General features: G+C 35.1%; 4 protein-coding genes across 4 annotated transcripts; 1 reads left to right on the forward strand and 3 right to left on the reverse strand.

Moving 5' to 3' along the window:
• Positions 1-1678, reverse strand: LOC114528818 (zinc finger protein 239-like). Its single transcript, XM_028550533.1, has 2 exons — positions 1601-1678; positions 1-1074 (listed from the first exon to the last, which is right to left on the reverse strand). Exon 2 carries the CDS (start codon positions 1031-1033, stop codon positions 131-133), a length of 903 nt encoding a protein of 300 aa, XP_028406334.1. The 5' UTR covers positions 1034-1074; positions 1601-1678; the 3' UTR covers positions 1-130.
• A 240-nt stretch (positions 1679-1918) lies between these two features.
• Positions 1919-6446, reverse strand: LOC114528706 (zinc finger protein 345-like). Its single transcript, XM_028550383.1, has 3 exons — positions 4928-6446; positions 3005-3072; positions 1919-2914 (listed from the first exon to the last, which is right to left on the reverse strand). The coding sequence occupies exons 1-3, from the start codon at positions 6356-6358 to the stop codon at positions 2080-2082; spliced, it is 2334 nt and encodes a 777-aa protein (XP_028406184.1). The 5' UTR covers positions 6359-6446; the 3' UTR covers positions 1919-2079.
• A 5521-nt stretch (positions 6447-11967) lies between these two features.
• LOC114528707 (zinc finger protein 271-like) lies at positions 11968-16267 on the reverse strand. Its single transcript, XM_028550384.1, has 3 exons — positions 15810-16267; positions 14174-14718; positions 11968-12626 (listed from the first exon to the last, which is right to left on the reverse strand). Exons 1-3 carry the CDS (start codon positions 16265-16267, stop codon positions 11968-11970), a joined length of 1662 nt encoding a protein of 553 aa, XP_028406185.1.
• Positions 16268-17020: 753 nt separating this feature from the next.
• LOC114528812 lies at positions 17021-21442 on the forward strand. The gene is made up of 6 exons (XM_028550526.1): positions 17021-17327; positions 17496-17654; positions 17754-17940; positions 18138-18220; positions 18663-18891; positions 21142-21442. Exons 1-5 carry the CDS (start codon positions 17103-17105, stop codon positions 18801-18803), a joined length of 795 nt encoding a protein of 264 aa, XP_028406327.1. The 5' UTR covers positions 17021-17102; the 3' UTR covers positions 18804-18891; positions 21142-21442.
• The last annotated feature ends 6 nt before the right edge of the window (positions 21443-21448 follow it).

Raw genomic sequence — 21448 nt, forward strand, 5'->3', positions numbered from 1 at the left:
ATATTCAACATGCAAGTGATGAAAAAAACCTAATTCTTATAAAATAATAACAACAAGTTCTGTATATTTGAAATGACATGAACAAAATATTAAGATATCCCACAAAATAATTACAGTTTATCTAATCAAGTTAGTGAGCCATCATCATATTATGATGGGTGGTATATATATGATCTTCAAGTTCACTTTGAACATCAAACTCATGACCACACACTCCACAAATATAACCAATACAAACTGGTTCTGTTGTATTTAACTTAAGATGGACATTAGCCATTTTCCCTGCTCTTTTATGTATTGCTGGGCCATCACATTCATGGGATTTTTTATGATTTCTTAAAGAACTGGCACATGAACAGTTTTTGCTAGTATGTGTTCTTTTATGTCTCCTTAAATCGCCTGCCCGTGAAAATCTTTTATCACAAACATTACATTCATAAGGCTTCTCTCCAGTATGTGTTCTTGTATGTTTTCTTAAGTTGCCTGCACTTGAAAATCTTTTATCACAAACATCACATTCATAAGGCTTCTCTCTAGTGTGCATTCTTGTATGTCTCCTTAAATCGCTTGCCTGTGAAAATCTTTTATCACAAACATTACATTCATAAGGTTTCTCTCCAGTATGTGTTCTTTCATGTATTCTTAAGTTGCCTGGCAGTGAAAATCTTTTATCACAAACATCACATTCATAAGGTTTCTCTCCAGTATGTGTTCTTTTATGTCTCCTTAAATCGCTTGCGTTTGAAAATCTTTTATCACAAACATCACATTCATGAGATTTCTCTCCAGTATGTGTTTTTTTATGTAGTTTTAAGCTGCCTGCACGTGAAAATCTTTTATCACAAACATCACATCCATAAGGCTTCTCACCAGTATGTGTTCTTTTATGTCTCCTTAAATCGTTTGCTTGTGAAAATCTTTTATCACAAACATCACATTCATAAGGCTTCTCTCCAGTATGTGTTCTTGTATGTTTAGTCAAATTGCTTTTCCGCAAAAAAGTCTTATCACAGTAATTGCATTTTTCAGGCATGTTTAACTGTGTTTTACAACTTCTTTTTATTTCAATAAAAACTAAATGAAATAGAAAGACATGACTATAGATTAGATTCTTTATAACTGTCATTTCAACTGCCATTATGAAGCATTGCAGACCCTCTAGCTCCTATAAATCTTACATATTTCTGAACCACCCTCAGACATATGAAATATAAAATTCATAATCTTAATATCACAATTGAAAATCATAGATTATGTAGATTCAATCGTGGCTAATACTAACTGCGCATGTGTTGCAAACATTTGATACTTTTTGAAAACACTTGCAAACATTGAAACTCACAATAAAAACGACGCTTGGAGCTTTAATAGAGGATGACGGGCTTGGGAGCAAGATTGTGCAAATTTCAACTCATTACAATCATTCATTTCTTTAGAAATTCAGTGTTTTCACACGACAAATTAGTCTGGTTGGTTACGATACTGAAACCATTCTCACAATTTTGAGAAATTTTGCGCCATTTTTATGATTCCCGCCTTCCTCCAATCGTCCCAATCACCGATAAGTTTAAAAAACTATGTAGATCAACATATTACAAACCTGATTGCTAAATTGTCGCTTTTCTCAACAAACGATAAAGCTTAGCTACCTTTGAGTCTTTGACGCAGAACTTTTTTTCTCTTTTCACTCCAAAATATTTTCAAATTATAGCGCCTGGGCCTGCGTGGCGTAAAAATTTAGATCAGCGACCTCGCACTGGGAAGTACTTCGTGATCTGCGTCAATCACACACGGACTCGCAAGAAATTTTTTTTGAAGTGAAAAATGCTGACATGACGATAATGACACTTCGTAGAAAACTATTTCAATGAATGATCAATGATTTATATTATAGAATTTACTTTTTGAGCGCATAATTTATAAATTTCAACCCATGAAACCTAACCGTATTATTTAACATGAAAATGATGAAAAAAACCTAATTCTTATAAAATAATGACAACAAGTTCTGTATATTTGAAATGACATGAACAAAATATTAAGATATCCCACAAAATAATTACAGTTTATCTAATCAAGTTAGTAAGCCATCATCATATTATGATGGGTGGTATATATATGATCTTCAAGTTCACTTTGAACATCAAACTCATGACCACATACTCCACAAATATAACCAACACAAACTGGTTCCTCTCTATTTAATTTAAGTTGGACATTAGCCATTTTCCCTGCTCTTTTATGTATTGCTGAGCCATCACATTCATAGGATTTTTTATTTCTTAAAGAACTGGCACCTGAACAGTTTTTGCTAGTATGTGTTCTTTTATGTCGTCTTAAGTTGCCTGCCTGTAAAAATCTTTTATCACAAACATCACATTCATAAGGCTTCTCTCCAGTATGTGTTCTTTTATGTTGTCTTAAATGGCATGTACTTGAAAATCTTTTATTACAAACTTCACATTCATGAGACTTCTCTCCAGTATGGGTTCTTTCATGTCTCCTTAAATGTCCTGCCTGTGAAAATCTTTTATCACAAACATCACATTCATAAGGCTTCTCTCCAGTATGGGTTCTTTTATGTCTCCTTAAGCTGCCTGCCCGTGAAAATCTTTTATCACAAACATTACATTCATGAGGCTTCTCACCAGTATGTGTTCTTTTATGTATTCTTAAATAGCCTGCCAGTGAAAATCTTTTATCACAAACATCACATTCATGAGGCTTCTCACCAGTATGTGTTTTTTTATGTAGTCTTAAGTTGCCTGCCTGTGAAAATCTTTTATCACAAACATCACATTCATAAGGCTTCTCGCCAGTGTGCATTCTTGTATGTTCAGTCAATTTGCTTTTGTAGTGAAAAGTCTTATCACAGTAATTGCATTTTTCAGGCATGTTTAACTGTGTTTTGCAACTTTATTCTCGCTCTGAAGTAGAAAGACATGACTATAAATTACATTCTTTATAACTGTCATTTCAACTGCCATTATGAAGCATTGCAGACCCTCTAGCTGTTATAAATCTTACATATTTCTGAACCACCTCAGACATATGAAATATCAAATTCATAATCTTAATATCACAATTCAAAATCATAGATTATGTAGATTCAATCCTGGCTAATACTAACTGCGCATGTGTTGCAAACATTTGATACTTTTTGAAAACACTTGCAAACATTGAAAATCACAATAAAAACGACGCTTGGAGCTTTAATAGAGGATGACGGGCTTGGGAGCAAGATTGTGCAAATTTCAACTCATTACAATCATTCATTTCTTTAGAAATTCAGTGTTTTCACGCGACAAATTAGTCTGCCTGGTTACGATACTGAAACCATTCTCACAATTTTGAGAAATTTTTGCGCCATTTTTATTTATGATTCCCGCCTTCCTCCAATCGTCCCAATCACCGATAAGTTTAAAAAAATATGTAGATCAACATATTATTACAAACCTGATTGCTAAATTGTCGCTTTTCTCAACAAAGGATAAAGCTTTAATAGCTACCTTTTGAGTCTTTGACGCAGAACTTTTTTTCTCTTTTCACTCCAAAATATTTTCAAATTATAGCGCCTGGGCCTGCGTGGCGTAAAAATTTAGATCAGCGACCTCGCACTGGGAAGTACTTCGTGATCTGCGACAATCACACACGGACTCGCAAGAAATTTTTTTTGAAGTGAAAAATGCTGACATGACGATAATGACACTTCGTAGAAAACTAGTTCAATGAATGATTGATATTATAGAATTTACTTTTTCAGCCCATAATTTACAAATTTCCACCCATGTAACCCAACCGTATTCAACATGCAAGTGATGAAAAAAACCTAATTCTTATAAAACTAGAAATACATGCATGCAGCAACCCCTCGCTATTTCAAACCAAGTACACAATTTCCTGAGTTAACCTGATCTAAACTTATATTATGAAATGACACAAAACTCAAATCAGTCTTAAAGTTTCCATCATTCAATACAAAAATAATCACAAAGCTAGTGTAAACATTGCCCGTTCAATTTTGCTGCATTATACCATGCCAGCAATTAAGTAACGGTTTAAAATCGAAGTTTCAAACGATTAAAACAGTACAAAATCTTCACAGACAAAGAAAAAACTTCAAATGTTATTTTATTCTGTAATTGCAGTCAACGCCGGCGGCTAAAAGTATACTTTATAAATATAGTGTGTATTTTTGATACCAAAATTCAAATTACACTTTCAAAAACAATTTTTGAAGTTAAAGCAAAGGTGTAATAGCCCTTCACAGGTTTATGCGTTTGCAGAAAAACTGAAAATTTAACAAATGAACGGCATACAAAGCTGAAAAGTATACAAATACGGCTCATTCTTACCGCGAACAAGTACGAGATAAACAAATAAACACGTACCCTTTGTCTTTGAAAACATTTATAAGCTTGCAGATTATGAATTATTCCTCTTACACGGCTTTGTTTTGACTGTATCCACGTTCATCTTTGCTATCTGTCATGCTATATCTTGTTTCTTCTCGTTTTACTTTCTTTGCACAAAGTTTATGAAACGCTTTTACAAAAATGTTTACGAAATGACAGTTAAATTGCTGACGTTCTCATTGAATTACAAACTTTCTGTCTTAGCCAATCAGAACGTTCGTTGATTACCAGTCTACACTCGTTCGCATTTCACGCATGCGCACAAGTACCATGACCATTGAACGTCCACGGTCCACGGTCCACGACATAGAATTTGAGCAACTTTGGATCCCGCTATGTTCTGTCAGAATACCCGGGTGTAATAAATCTCTCAGCGGAATTAGTACCCTCGCACGGCGCTTCGCGCCGGCTCGGGGATAATAACAACAAATTCTGTATATTTGAAATAACTTGAACAAAATATTAAGATATCCCACAAAATAATTACAGTTTATCTAATCAAGTTAGTGAGCCATCATCATATTATGATGGGTGGTATATATATGATCTTCAAGTTCACTTTGAACATCAAACTCATGACCACATACTCCACAAATATAACCAATACAGGCTGGTTCGTTTGTATTTAATTTAAGATGGACATTAGCCATTTTTCCTGCTCTTTTATGTATTGCTGGGCCATCACATTCATGGGATTTTTTATGATTTCTTAAATAACTGGCATGTGAACAGTTTTTGCTGGTATGTGTTCTTAAGTTGCCTGCCTGTGAAAATCTTTTATCACAAACATCACATTCATAAGGCTTCTCACCAGTATGTGTTCTTTTATGTCTCCTTAAATCGTTTGCGTTTGAAAATCTTTTATCACAAACATTGCATTCATAGGGTTTCTCACCAGTATGTGTTCTTTTATGTATTCTTAAATTGCCTGCCTGTGAAAATCTTTTATCACAAACATCACATTCATAAGGTTTCTCTCCAGTATGTGTTCTTTTATGTCTCCTTAAATCGCCTGCCCGTAAATATCTTTTATCACAAGCATCACATTCATAAGGCTTCTCACCAGTATGTGTTCTTTCATGTATTGTTAACTTGTCTGCCTGTGAAAATCTTTTATCACAAACATCACATTCATAAGGCTTCTCTCCAGTATGAGTTCTTTCATGTATTCTTAAGTTGCCTGCTTGTGAAAATCTTTTATCACAAACATCACATTCATGAGGCTTCTCTCCAGTATGTGTTCTTTTATGTTGTCTTAAGTTGCCTGCAGTTGAAAATCTTTTATCACAGACATTACATTCATAAGGTTTCTCTCCAGTATGAGTTCTTTTATGTCTCCTTAAATCGCTTGCTTGTGAAAATCTTTTATCACAAACATTACATTCATAAGGTTTCCCTCCAGTATGAGTTCTTTTATGTCTCCTTAAATCGCTTGCTTGTGAAAATCGTTTATCACAAACATCACATTCATAAGGCTTCTCACCAGTATGTGTTCTTTTATGTATTCTTAAGCTGCCTGCCCGTGAAAATCTTCTATCACAAACATCACATTCATAAGGCTTCTCACCAGTATGAGTTATTCTATGTTGTCTTAAGTTGCCTGCCAGTGAAAATCTTTTATCACAAACATCACATTCATAAGGTTTCTCACCAGTATGAGTTCTTTTATGTCTCCTTAAATCGCTTGCTTGTGAAAATCGTTTATCACAAACATCACATTCATAAGGCTTCTCTCCAGTATGTGTTCTTTTATGTCTCCTTAAATCACTTGCATTTGAAAATCTTTTATCACAAACATCACATTCATGAGACTTCTCTCCAGTATGTGTTTTTTTATGTAGTTTTAAGCTGCCTGCATGTGAAAATCTTTTATCACAAACATCGCATTCATAAGGTTTCTCACCAGTATGTGTTCTTTTATGTCTCCTTAAATCGTGTGCCATTGAAAATCTTTTATCACAAACATCACATTCATGAGACTTCTCTCCAGTATGTGTTTTTTTATGTAGTTTTAAGCTGCCTGCATGTGAAAATCTTTTATCACAAACATCGCATTCATAAGGCTTCTCACCAGTATGTGTTCTTTTATGTCTTCTTAAGTTGCCTGCCCGTGAAAATCTTTTATCACAAACATCACATTCATGAGACTTCTCTCCAGTATGTGTTTTTTTATGTAGTTTTAAGCTGCCTGCATGTGAAAATCTTTTATCACAAACATCGCATTCATAAGGCTTCTCACCAGTATGTGTTCTTTTATGTATTCTTAAGCTGCCTGCCCGTGAAAATCTTCTTTCACAAACATCACATTCATAAGGCTTCTCACCAGTATGTGTTCTTGTATGTTCAGTCAATTTGCTTTTGCATGAAAAAGTCTTATCACAGTAATTGCATTTTTCAGTCATGGTTAACTGTGTTTTACAACTTTATTCTTGCTCTTCTTTAATTTCAATAAAAACTAAATAAAATAGAAAGACATGACTATAAATTAGATTATTTATAACTGTCATTTCAACTGCCATTATGAAGCATTGCAGACCCTCTAGCTGCTATAAATCTTACATATTTCTGAACCACCTCAGACATATGAAATATCAAATTCATAATCTTAATATCACAATTCAAAATCATAGATTATGTAGATTCAATCCTGGCTAATAATAACTGCGCATGTGTTGCAAAAATTTTATACTTTTTGAAAACACTTGCAAACATTGAAAATCACAATAAAAACAACGCTTCCAGCTTTAATAGAGCATGACGGGCTTCTTCAACTCGTTACAATCATTCATTTCTTTAGAAATTCAGTGTTTTCACACGACAAATTTGTCTGGCTGGTTACGATACTGAAACCATTCTCACAATTTTGAGAATTTTTTGCGCCATTTTTATTTATGATTCCGATAAGTTTAAAAAACTATGTAGATAAACATATTACAAACCTGGTTGCTAAATTATCGCTTTTCTCACATAGGATAAAGCTTACCTTTGATGAAGAACTTTTTTCTCTTTTTTTTACACCAAAATATTTCCAAATTACAGCGCCGAGTCGGTGAATCTGCGCCAATTTCTCACTTTTTTACATTCATCAGCAAGAGACCCGAGCAATTCCTTATTTGGCAGTTCGCGCAATCACGATGGCGAACCCAGACCGAAGGTGCTCCGACATCGATGGCGGCTCTGCGCGGGAGGGTTTAAAAAGATGGCCGACGAAACATTTTCACGTTTTCAGCAAGCAGTCGAAGTTCAAAGGACGAAAAAGGAAGATAGTCTTGTTTAACTTTCAATCCATGTAACCAAACCGTATTATTTAACATGCAAGTGATGAAAAAAACGTCATTGTTACAAAATAATAACAACAAGTTCTGTATACTTGAAATATAAACTAGAACAAAATATTAAGAAATCCCCCAAAATATTTACATCTAATCAATCATCTAATCTTTGATATTTAGAATTTACTTTTTCAGCACATAATTTACAAATTTCAACCCATGTAACCCAACCGTATTATTTAACATGCAAATGAATAAAAAACGTCATTGTTTATGTTACAAAATAATAACAACAAGTTCTGTATACTTGAAATAATCTATAACGTGTAACAACTAACAAGCGGCCGTGACTGTGACTGGGCCCATAACCTGTTAAACTCACGACGGTGGAAGACTTATATATAACAATATTTAATAATAATAATAATTATATTTCAATAGGGAGCCCATATCACCGAGGTGTTTTTCAATGGGGCCCTGCAATAAAATTATTAAAATACATGATATAAATATTAAGCTATAAAATTCATTAAAGTTCAAGTTCATAAAAGTTCATGAAAGCACATAGACAATTAAAACAACACATAGAATAAGAAATTTAAAAACTATTATAACTCATGCAAGTTTTTAAGGTTATTCTTAAAAAGAGTCAAAGATGTTGATTCTCTAATATATTAACGAAAACTTATACAACTTACAAGTACTGGAGTCAACTACAACAGTTCAACTACTTGAACAGTTCCAACTAACTTAACAACTACATGAAACAAAACTAAAGAGTTATATTATTCCGTATCGGGTGACCGGTCTAATTATCCTCCCATATCTGCTCCTCCGCTGCTGGGCGGCCTGGGCCCCACCAACTTCTATTTCTCTTAGAATTTCATTTAATTGAATTATATCATTAGGATTAGGCCGAAGGGGAATTCCCACATGTACGTTTCTTATATGTCGTCCTAAGTTGTATGCATTTGCAAGTCTTCTACCACAACGATCACATACATGTTCATCCATGGTTAACTGTGTTTTACAACTTTATTCTCGTTCATCCTCTTATCTTATATGAAATAGAAAGACATGACTGTAAATTAGATTAATCACTGTAGTTAAATCCCTAACTATAATTAGTTAACTACACGACTTCACAAAACGTAGTTTGTCGGATGATTAACTAATCACGTAGTTAACTTGCGTCACACTGTGCTTGCGTGGGGTTGTTAAACAGAGAAATAGCATGAAGTATCGAGAAATTTGTCACCGCTGTTATTGATTTTGAACAAGACTGTGGACTCGTATTTACAAAAATTGACAGTATTTTGATCTAAAAGATTGTAAAAAATGCAATAAAATATATAATTTTACGTCAGAAATCGATTTCCCTGTGAGCTCCACATATATCTGGAGTAAGAACTTAAGACTTCCGTGAGGCCAAAAAGTGAAGCCAAAGATGGCGGATATTGAGGCGCTATAGCACGTCAGTTTCAGACCTCCTATGTGCGCGGTCAACTAAATTTGTATTTTTAAACTTTATTTTTTCCTTTTTTTGAGTAAAATATGAGGGGAATTTCAATGAAAAGTATAATACTAATATAATGCTTTGTATTGAGATACTTTTATATTTCAATTAAATTGACAAAGAAATAAGAAATATCCTACAATGAAAGCTATATAAAGCACGCGCTTAGCAACAGGGCGCTTATATAAGGCGCTTAGCAACGGGGTCTGACTACATCACGGGCGTTCTTTGAGGGCGCCCGCAGTAACTTTGCAACGCGGATAAATGCTATTAGCGATCTTTTCGGTCAGCAAGCATTCATTGTAATTGCAGGAACTTTGTCCTTTTTAAAATATTGCGGGAAATATTTAAATATTTACTGGTTTTTGACGATTGAGGGAAGGCAGGCATAAATATGAATATATTTATAAATAGATTTAGGCAGGCATAAATATAAATATAGATATAAATATGGCAAGCGCACGGTTACAAAACATAGTAAACGAAGAAATAAGTTTTCTGCAAGGCGCTTTGAAGGATTTTAAGGTGATTGGATCCTACTGTTACGGGTTTACTGACGATATTAAAAATTATGAAGATATTATCGAAAAATACCTGTCCATTAGCTCTACTTGCTTCGTCACAAGAGAAGCACATTTTAAAGATAAAGGTCATAAACGATTCTCAAATACAGGTATGTACGAGTACTTTTCTATAGCTTAATTGGCGAAAATATTGAGCTTCCAAGAGTGGTATTTTAAATTTATGGATTAATGCGTTGCAGAGCAGAGCTTTAAATAACCCAAATGACCCTAATCATAGTTCATAATACCGTTTTATATCAAGTATCTTGTGGTATTCAAATATATCCGCGTTACAAAGTTACTGCGGGCGCCCTCAAAGAACGCCCGTGATGTAGTCAGACCCTTAGCAACGATTATCGTTTATAGCACAGCTTATAGGGCGCATAGCAACAACGATTATCGCTTGGATTTGGAACTTTATATAAAATGCTATTTCTTCGATTCTTTTGCATATCATACCCCAACAATTACTCAGAATTATAACAGAATGATAACAGGTAAAATTCAGACATTTTGAAGACAGCAGAGAACAAAAAAAAGCGAAAAAATACGGAATTTCTAAAGTATATGATAAACAAAGCAACCTACTATTTTCATTCGTGTTTTGACTTATAATACAAATGCAGTTTACAACTATATGTTGGTTTGAATATTCTATTTGAATAATCGTTTCAACCGCTATCGTTTAGTGCTATTCCGGGGTCTTTAGCCGAAATACTTGCTGAGATATTTAATGTTTTGCTTCTCAGACGGGAATTAGTTTTAACTACGTGATTGAAGTTATTAACGACAAAAAAGTGACTTAAAAAGTGATTAAGAATTTAATACAACCGCCCCCTGGTTGCCAAACTCAAAGTATAGGATTAAAAGCTTACCTTTGAGTCGATATCTGAGAAGTTCAAACCAATGGTTCAGACTGCATCATGATCAATACTAGAGAAATTTATCAGGTGACAGCAGGTGACGACAAACTGTAAAGACCGACACAGACCGGACGCGAAGCGGCAACGCGACGCGAATTTTCAGTTTTCAGAAGCATATAAATTAAATTCTGAAAGCAAAATTTGGAATCTATGGACGCTAGAGCAGTCAAAATGTTTTATTATGTAATCTACAAGAATATTATGATAGTTTAAAGTTTATTTGATTTTGAAAAATTAAAAACGTTGAAAATTCGCGCCGCGTTGCCAATTCGCGTCCGGTCTGTGTGGGCCTTTTAATGTGGCCCACACAGACCGGACGCGAATTGGCAACGCGGCGCGAATTTTCAACGTTTTTAATTTTTCAAAATCAAACTATCATAATATTCTTGTAGATTGCATTAAAATAATAAATTTTGATTGGTCTAGCGTCCATAGATTCCAAATTTTGCTTCCAGAATTTAATTTATATGCTTCTGAAAACTCAAAATTCGCGTTGCCGCATCGCGTCTGGTCTGTGTCGGCCTAAAGGCCCACACAGACAGGACGCGAATTGGCAACGCGGCGCGAATTTTCAACGTTTTATATTTTTCAAAAGCAAATAAATTTTAACTTATCAAAATTTTCTTGTAGATTGCATTAAAATAATAAATTTTGATTGGTCTAGCGTCCATAGATTCCAAATTTTGATTCCAGAATTTAATTTATATGCTTCGCGTCCGGTCTGTGTCGGCCTTTAAGCCATTTTTATTTATGATTCCCGCTACCTCCAATCGATCCAATCACCGATAAGTTTAAAAAACTATGTAGATCAACATATTACAAACCTGGTTGCTAAATTCTCGCTTTTCTCAAAAAAGGATAAAGCTTACCTTTGACGCAGAACTTTAGTTTCTCCTTTTTTTACACCAAAATATTTCCAAATTATAACGCCTGGGCCTGCGTGGCGTAAAAACTCAGATCAGCGACCTCACACTGAGAAGTACTTCGGGATCTGCGACAACCACACGGACTCGCAAGAAATTTTTTTAAAGTGAAAAATGCTGACATGACGATAAAGACACTTCGTAGAAAACTAGTTCAATGAATGATTGATATTATAGAATTTACTTTTCAGCCCATAATTTACAAATTTCAACCCATGTAACCCAACCGTATTATTTAACATGCAAGTGATTAAAAAAAGTCATTGTTACAAAATAATAACAACAAGTTCTGTATATTTGAAATAATCTGAACAAAATATTAAGATATCCCACAAAATATTTACATCTAATCAAGTTAGTGAGTGATCATCATATTATGATGGGTGGTATATATATGATCTTCAAGTTCACTTTGAACATCAAACTCATGACCACATACTCCACAAATATAACCAATACAAACTGGTTCCTCTCTATTTAATTTAAGTTGGACATTAGCCATTTTCCCTGCTCTTTTATGTATTGCTGAGCCATCACATTCATAGGATTTTTTATTTCTTAAAGAACTGGCACCTGAACAGTTTTTGTTAGTATGTGTTCTTTTATGTCGTCTTAAGTTGCCTGCCAGTGAAAATATTTTATCACAAACATCACATTCATAAGGTTTCTCTCCAGTATGTGTTCTTTTATGTTTCCTTAAATCGCTTGCGTTTGAAAATCTTTTATCACAAACATCACATTCATGAGATTTCTCTCCAGTATGTGTTTTTTTATGTAGTTTTAAGCTGCCTGCATGTGAAAATCTTTTATCACAAACATCACATCCATAAGGCTTCTCACCAGTATGTGTTCTTTTATGTATCTTTAAGTTGCCTGCCAGTGAAAATCTTTTATCACAAACATCACATTCATGAGGCTTTTCTCCAGTATGTGTTCTTTTATGTATTGTTAAGCTGCCTGGCAGTGAAAATCTTTTATCACAAACATTACATTCATAAGGCTTCTCACCAGTGTGTGTTCTTGTATGTTCAGTCAATTTGCTTTTGTAGTAAAAAGTCTTATCACAGTAATTGCATTTTTCAGGCATGTTTAACTGTGTTTCACAACTTTATTCTCGCTCTGAAATAGAAAGACATGACTGTAACTTAGATTATTTATAACTGTCATTTCAACTGTCATTATGAAGCATTGCAGACCCTCTAGCTGCTATAAATCTTACATATTTCTGAACCACCTCAGACATATGAAATATCAAATTCATAATCTTAATATCACAATTCAAAATCATAGATTATGTAGATTCAATCCTGGCTAATACTAACTCCGCATGTGTTGCAAAAATTTGATACTTCTTGAAAACACTTGCAAACATTGAAAATCACAATAAAAACGACGCTTGGAGCTTTAATAGAGGATGACGGGCTTCTTCAACTCGTTACAATCATTCATTTCTTTAGAAATTCAGTGTTTTCACACGACAAATTTGTCTGGCTGGTTACGATACTGAAACCATTCTCACAATTTTGAGAATTTTTTGCGCCATTTTTATTTATGATTCCCGCCTTCCTCCAATCGTCCCAATCACCGATCAGCTTAAAAAACTATGTAGATAAACATATTACAAACCTGGTTGCTAAATTATCGCTTTTCTCACATAGGATAAAGCTTACCTTTGATGCAGAACTTTTTTTTCACTTTCACCAAAATATTTCCAAATTACAGCGCCGAGTCGGTGAATCTGCGCTAAGTTCTCACTTTTTTACATTCATCAGCAAGAGACCCGAGCAATTCCTTATTTGGCAGTTCGCGCAATCACGATGGCGAACCCAGACCGAAGGTGCTCCGACATCGATGGCGGCTTTGCGCGGGAGGCTTTAAAAAGATGGCCGACGAAACATTTTCACGTTTTCAGCAAGAAGTCGAAGTTCAAAGGACGAAAAAGGAAAAAAGTCTTGTTTAATTTTCAACCCATGTTACCAAACCGCATTATTTAACATGCAAGTGATGAAAAAAACGTCATTGTTACAAAATAAGAACAACAAGTTCTGTATACTTGAAATAATCTGAACAAAATATTAAGATATCCCACAAAATATTTACATCTAATCAATCATCTAATCTTTGATATTTTAGAATTTACTTTTTCAGCACATAATTTACAAATTTCAACCCATGTAACCCAACCGTATTATTTAATATGCGAATGATTAAAAAAACGTCATTGTTTATGTTACAAAATAATAACAACAAGTTCTGTATATTTGAAAGAACTTGAACAAAATATTAAGATATCCCACAAAATATTCACATCTAATCAAGTTAGTAAGCCATCATCATATTATGATGGGTGGTATATATATGATCTTCAAGTTCACTTTGAACATCAAACTCATGACCACACACTCCACAAATATAACCAACACAAACTAGTTCTGTTGTATTTAACTTAAGATGGACATTAGCCATTTTTCCTGCTCTTTTATGTATTACTGAGCCATCACATTCATGTGATTTTTTATGATTTCTTAAAGAACTGGCATGTGAACAGTTTTTGCTGGTATGTGTTCTTTTATGTATTCTTAAGTTGCCTGCCTGTGAAAATCTTTTATCACAAACATCACATTCATGAGGCTTTTCTCCAGTATGTATTCTTCCATGTATTCTTAAATCGGATGCCCGTGAAAATCTTTTATCACAAACATCACATTCATAAGGCTTCTCTCCAGTATGAGTTCTTTTATGTATTCTTAAACTGCTTGCCTGTGAAAATCTTTTATCACAAACATTACATTCATAAGGTTTCTCTCCAGTATGAGTTCTTTTATGTCTCCTTAAATCGCTTGCTTGTGAAAATCTTTTATCACAAACATCACATTCATGAGGCTTCTCACCAGTATGTGTTTTTTTATGTTGTCTTAAGTTGCCTGAAGTTGAAAATCTTTTATCACAAACATCACATTCATAAGGCTTCTCTCCAGTATGTGTTCTTTTATGTCTCCTTAAATCACCTGTGTTTGAAAATCTTTTATCACAAACATCACATTCATAAGGCTTTTCACCAGTATGTGTTCTTTTATGTTTAGTCAAATTGCTTTTCCACAAAAAAGTCTTATCACAGTAATTGAATTTTTCAGGCATGTTTAACTGTGTTTTACAACTTCTTTTTATTTCAATAAAAACTAAATGAAATAGAAAGACACGACTATAAATTAGATTCTTTATAACTGTCATTTCAACTGCCATTATGAAGCATTGCAGACCCTCTAGCTGTTATAAATCTTACATATTTCTGAACCACCTCAGACATATGAAATATCAAATTCATAATCTTAATATCATAATTCAAAATCATAGATGATGTAGATTCAATCCTGGCTAATACTAACTGCGCATGTGTTGCAAACATTTGATACTTTTTGAAAACACTTGCAAACATTGAAAATCACAATAAAAACGACGCTTGGAGCTTTAATAGAGGATGACGGGCTTCTTCAACTCATTACAATCATTCATTTCTTTAGAAATTCAGTGTTTTCACACGACAAATTTGTCTGGCTGGTTACGATACTGAAACCATTCTCACAATTTTGAGAATTTTTTGCGCCATTTTTATAATATGATTCCCGCCTTCCTCCAATCGTCCCAATCACCGATAAGTTTAAAAAACTATGTAGATAAACATATTACAAACCTGGTTGCTAAATTATCGCTTTTCTCACACAGGATAAAGCTTACCTTTTACGCAGAACCTTTTTTCTCTTCTTTTTACACCAAAATGTTTCCAAATTACAGCGCCGAGTCGGTGAATCTGCGCTAATTTCTCACTTTTTTACATTCATCAGCAAGAGACCCGAGCAGTTCCTTATTTGGTAGTTCGCGCAATCACGATGGCGAACCCAGACCGAAGGTGCTCCGACATCAATGGCGGCTTTGCGCGGGAGGGTTTAAAAAGATGGCCGACGAAACATTTTCACGTTTTCAGCAAGCAGTCGAAGTTCAACGGACGAAGAAGGAAGATAAACTGTCTTGTTCAACTTCTACACTCACAGAAAACATGAGGTAGCAACCGAAAGCAACAAAACTTGTGTATTCACCGAGAAGACACACGAAAACCGTCGGAAAATCGGACGAAAATTGCAAATCATCTAAATCAAAGTCGCTTGTTAAAGACACAAAGTCTCGCCTGTGTTTGAAAATCTTTTATCACAAACATCACATTCATGAGGCTTCTCTCCAGTATGTGTTCTTTTATGTGTTTCTAAGTTATCTGCCTGTGAAAATCTTTTATCACAAACATCACATTCATAAGGCTTCTCACCAGTATGTAGTCTTTCATGTTTTCTTATTATAAAGTTGCCTGCTTGTGAAAATTTTTGGCCACAAGCATCACATTTATAAGGCCTCTCTCCAGTATGAGTTATTTTATATCTTCTTAAGTTGCGTGCCAGTGAAAATCTTTTATCACAAACATCACATTCATGAGGCTTCTCTCCAGTATGTGTTCTTTTATGTGTTTCTAAGTTATCTGCCAGTGAAAATCTTTTATCACAAACATCACATTCATAAGGTTTCTCTCCAGTATGTGTTCTTTTATGTTCAGTCAAATTGCTTTTCCACAAAAAAGTCTTATCACAGTAATTGCATTTTTCAGGCATGTTTTACTGTGTTTTACAACTTCTTTTTATTTCAATAAAAACTAAATGAAATAGAAAGACATGACTATAAATTAGATTCTTTATAACTGTCATTTCAACTGCCATTATGAAGCATTGCAGACCCTCTAGCTGCTATAAATCTTACATATTTCTGAACCACCTCAGACATATGAAATATCAAATTCATAATCTTAATATCACAATTCAAAATCATAGATTATGTAGATTCAATCCTGGCTAATAGAGCAGTTAGTATTACTAACACTAACTGCGCATGTGTTGCAAACATTTGATACTTCTTGAAAACACTTGCAAACATTGAAAATCACAATAAAAACGACGCTTGGAGCTTTAATAGAGGATGACGGGCTTCTTCAACTCATTACAATCATTCATTTCTTTAGAAATTCAGTGTTTTCACACGACAAATTTGTCTGGCTGGTTACGATACTGAAACCATTCTCACAATTTTGAGAATTTTTTGCGCCATTTTTATAATATGAATCCCGCCTTCCTCCAATCGTCCCAATCACCGATAAGTTTAAAAAACTATGTAGATAAACATATTACAAACCTGGTTGCTAAATTATCGCTTTTCTCACAGAGGATAAAGCTTACCTTTGACGCAGAACCTTTTTTCTCTTCTTTCTACACCAAAATATTTCCAAATTACAGCGCCGAGTTGGTGAATCTGCGCTAATTTCTCACTTTTTTACATTCATCAGCAAGAGACCCGAGCATTTCCTTATTTGGCAGTTCGTGCAATGACGATGGCGAACCCAGACCGAAGGTGCTCCGACATCAATGGCGGCTTTGCGCGGGAGGGTTTAAAAAGATGGCGGACGAAACATTTTCACGTTTTCAGCAAGCAGTCGAAGTTCAAAGGACGAAGAAGGAAGATAAACTGTCTTGTTCAACTTCTACACTCACAGAAAACATGAGGGAGCAACCGAAAGCAACAAAACTTGTGTATTCACCAAGAAGACACACGAAAGCCGTCGGAAAATCGGACGAAAATGGCAAATCATCTAAATCAAAGTCGCTCGTAAAAGACACAAAGGTATTTATATTTCCAGCGTAAAGAACGAGAATATTAAAACCTTTCGAGATATGTTTTATTTATTTATTTGGTTGCCATGAAATGTTTGGTATGGTTTGATATGCGAGGTATTTGCAAAATGTTAGGATTTTTATCAGCTTTTCTCATATTTCTGTTTCAAAATTTCAGACGAAATCAGATGATTCTTCCTCGTCGAGTCTGTCTTTATTTGAGGGTCGTGAAAAGCGAACGTCTCTAAAAGTCCTTCAGCCCTCTGCCGACGGTCAGAAATTACTTGTTGGAGGAACAAGCGGTCGGAAAACAAAACGGGACACGCAGAAACCAAAGGTAAAAATGTGTCCACGAAACTACATTGACTATAAACGGTGATATTTCTGACCTATTTTGATTAAAGCTTGATCTCATGTTCAATATTTTCTTGTATAGAAAAGAACACAACAAAGAAATGCTTTATCATCCACACAAAAACAACTCAAACACTATCTTTCTAAACAATCTGAAGAGGATGAAACAAAATCAAGTTCATCTGAGGTTGAAAATGCTATCACTTCGGTTGCTGTAAGGCCTGATGTCGCCTCATCCTCTGACGAAGTTCTTTCCTTGATGGTGCTAGGTAAGTACTGCATTGCAGTTCATGATTGTGGTTGAAACTAGTTGTTCTTGTTGTTGAGACATATGAATATAACAGAGTTGAAAGTTGACTTTGAGAGGTCGATTTGCAAGTAGAGTCAGCATTGCAGAAAAAACAATGGAGTTAAAATGATGCTACAAATCCTGAAGCAATGTACTATATAATTTTTTCACTTCAAGACCAGGCACCAGAAAAGTATTGGGAATTATTGGCAGAGGAACGTCGCAAAGCTCTTGAGGAGACTTTGGAAGAGAACATGAAGGTATACCCTTGCTTGTCTTGTGGGGGGTGTAGGTTTTTCCAGGGGGGTGGCCCTTCTCTGGTTGTGACTAGTTTGGATGAAACATGAAGGTATACCCTAGCTTAGTTTGCGGGTGGTGTAGGTTTTCCCAGTGGGGGGTTGCCCTTCTCTGGTTGTGACTAGTTTGGATGAAACATGAAGGTATACCCTGGTTTATCTTGTGGGGGTGTAGGTTTTCCAGGGGGGTGGCCCTTCTCTGGTGGTGTTTAGTTTAGATGAAAACATGAATGTATACCGGGCTTATATTGTGCAAGGAGGAGTGCAGAATTTCCAGAGGGTGGCCCTTTTCTCTGGTCGGGATTTGAAAACATGAAAGGTATAGTATACCCATAGCCCAGGCTCATCTCGCTATCCCTATCAAAGCTTGCTTCAAACCTTTCAAAACCTGTTTTTCTCCTTTAAGTTGTATGAAATAATTGAAAATCTGAAGGCTGAGAACTCTGCGTTGAAAGAAAAAGCCAGCAATACAGATTACTTTGCAACCATGTACAAAATAACAAAGAATGATCTCCCGCCCACCGAAGATCCAACGAACGATTGTTGACCCTGGTTTTTGCCTGTATCATTAACAACCACTTCAGAAGCTGGTGGAAGGTTCTGCAGTAAAATATCAGTGATCTTTTTGGAAAAAGGTTGGATCTCTGTAGTTTCAATTTCTCATCCAATCTTTTTTCCGGCGCTTTTTTATTTTTTTACTATTGTGTGTGCAAATGTCCATCGTCGGATGCCGTCGTAAGAACTTCGGATGATCCCTTCCGAGAATTTGAACATTCATCTTTCCAAAGCGGGGGGCACCAAGTCGAAGCTTTGATTAGTTTGATGTAAATCAGATCCTCTTTAAAGTACCTATTCATGAACTCTAACATACAGTAGGATATGTTGTCAGATGAATCCTTGTATGCTTGTACGAGGCCGGTTTTACTTGTGATATTGTCACTTTTATTAGTTTTATACTGCGATTTTTTTCCTGGTGTCTTATTTTTGCATTCTTGATATTAGACATATTTATTACCTACGAAGATTTCCACTCGTGTTTAATTACGCGTCTTCTATATGATTGCATTGCCCTCTGATTTAGATGCGTTCTTTCAGCAGGCTGTACCCTCAATTAATCACTAAATGAACAGGCCTTGTTATCAGTTCGTATAAAAGACCTATTTCATCCAGATTGCAAAGTCGCTGTAGGGCTAGCCATATCTTAAAACAGAACTCTCAAGGCCAGTTTCCGATTTGTGCAAAAAGTTGCAAACCTTGAAATAACCGGCAGAAGGCCTTTGTGGCGAGTTACACGTAAACGAGGCTATATTTTCCCGCCAAAATCACCATTGACGTCAGCACATTTAAGTAAGGTTACACATAACATGCTACATATAAAATGTTGGAATATATATATTTGTTACAATGAAAATGGCGTTTGCTATTCATGCTAAAACGCATGCGCTTCACCAGATTCACGCTTCTTAAAATTTCTCTACAATACAAGCTAAAGGTTATGTGTGTATATATATATATATTTATAATATATTGTTGGACAATGTCTTGAATTTTGTAGTCCAGTTCTATAGCTCAGTCACCGTAGTTCCATGCAAATTGTGGTAATGTTACGTTACGCTATGTCTGTGATGGCCTGGACTCTAATCATACACGAGTTTAATCCTTGAGATTAGGTTAGGATTACGGTTAGATTTAAGCTCGGGGTTAATCCTAATCTAGGATCTAATCCTAACTTATCTTTAGGATTAAATTCGTGTAATTTAAGATTTACTGGACATGGAATTATTATTGATCATATAGCACCATGCAGACATCACGTGATCGTAACAGCAATAAAACCCCCAAAAAATGACATGAATTATGACTAGTCTAATGTACACTGTGTTTGCATCAGTAAAACGCATTTCATTTCATACACTAAAATACCAGAAACTAAATTCTGTTTGAAAACACAAAACAGTGTCAAAAATGTCACGTGTTTGTTTGCCGAACCAACTTGAATGGTTTGTTGTGGGAGGAGGGGTTGGGGGCTACACAGGGTGTCCCAAAAAAAACGCAACCACTTAAATATGCAAGAATATTAATATTGTTCGGGTTTGCACCATAGTTCAGCTAAAATGACTTTTAGCATTGTAAATGAAGGATTAAGAGCCATTTTCAATTCCCAGAGGTGCTTATCTATTGCGCTTTAGAGCTGTATTAATGTTCTGCATATTTAAGTGGTTGCTTTTTTTTTCGGGACACCCTGACCCTGTACAATGATTACGATTTCGTCTATTGTGTATTCCCTTTTAAAAGAACGGTCAATCAAAACTGGTCTGTTCCTATCTCCTGTTTTATAATACGTACGACCACGTAAACGTTTAAATCTATTTGTAACTAAAACAACCGAATGAATAAATAATGATTTAGAATGATTTTTTCAATTTAAGTTTCAAAATCTAAAGCCATAGACGATTAGTTGTATGCAATTATCATTCTGACGAATGGGAAAGAGGGCCCGGGCCATGGCACAATCTTCAGTCGTATTGTTCAAAGCGGAATGGAATTAAAATGTCACGTTTATACTTGTGTTTACACGTTCACATACGCCAGGATAAGAATCGTATACGACATATCGCGTAGTGTAAATTAACCCTTGTTAAAGAAGCTCGGAGGGTTTTAAACGTTTACGTGCGTATGTACTAAAAACACCAAGCTATCACTCCAGGTTATTTTGAAGTCATCAAACCTACTCACACAATCGGGTTAATATAAAGATTATTCAGATTGATCGATGTTTCCATATCGATGTTGACGGCAGCGAACATATATAAAGCTAAAATATCTCAAGACGATTTTAAAATCTTCGTTGAATTTCATACTGGTCAAATTGTTTGTCGTTTTAGCACTCAATGAGGTTACGAAACAAGCTCAATTCTCAGAAAAGGTAAAGTGGTCTTATATTTTCTTAGAAACAGATCTATGGTACACATTTCTCCAACTGAAAATTGAAAAAAAGTTACACAATGGCCGGCATACGTTTGCAAAGTTGGCAAACATTTGGCTTGTTTTTCAAAGGTGTAACTGAGAATTGCAATAAAATACTCGGGGACTGGCGATTCAGAAACGCCTTGAACCGGTTGTTCGAAAGGCGTTTAGCCTTAAAAGGCGGATAAGTTCAAAATGGAAAACAAAATTATCTATTTATTGAAC

The sequence above is a fragment of the Dendronephthya gigantea genome, unplaced genomic scaffold, assembly GCF_004324835.1.
Source record: "Dendronephthya gigantea isolate DGI-Jeju-01 unplaced genomic scaffold, DenGig_1.0 000051F, whole genome shotgun sequence".
Lineage (NCBI taxonomy): Eukaryota > Metazoa > Cnidaria > Anthozoa > Malacalcyonacea > Nephtheidae > Dendronephthya > Dendronephthya gigantea.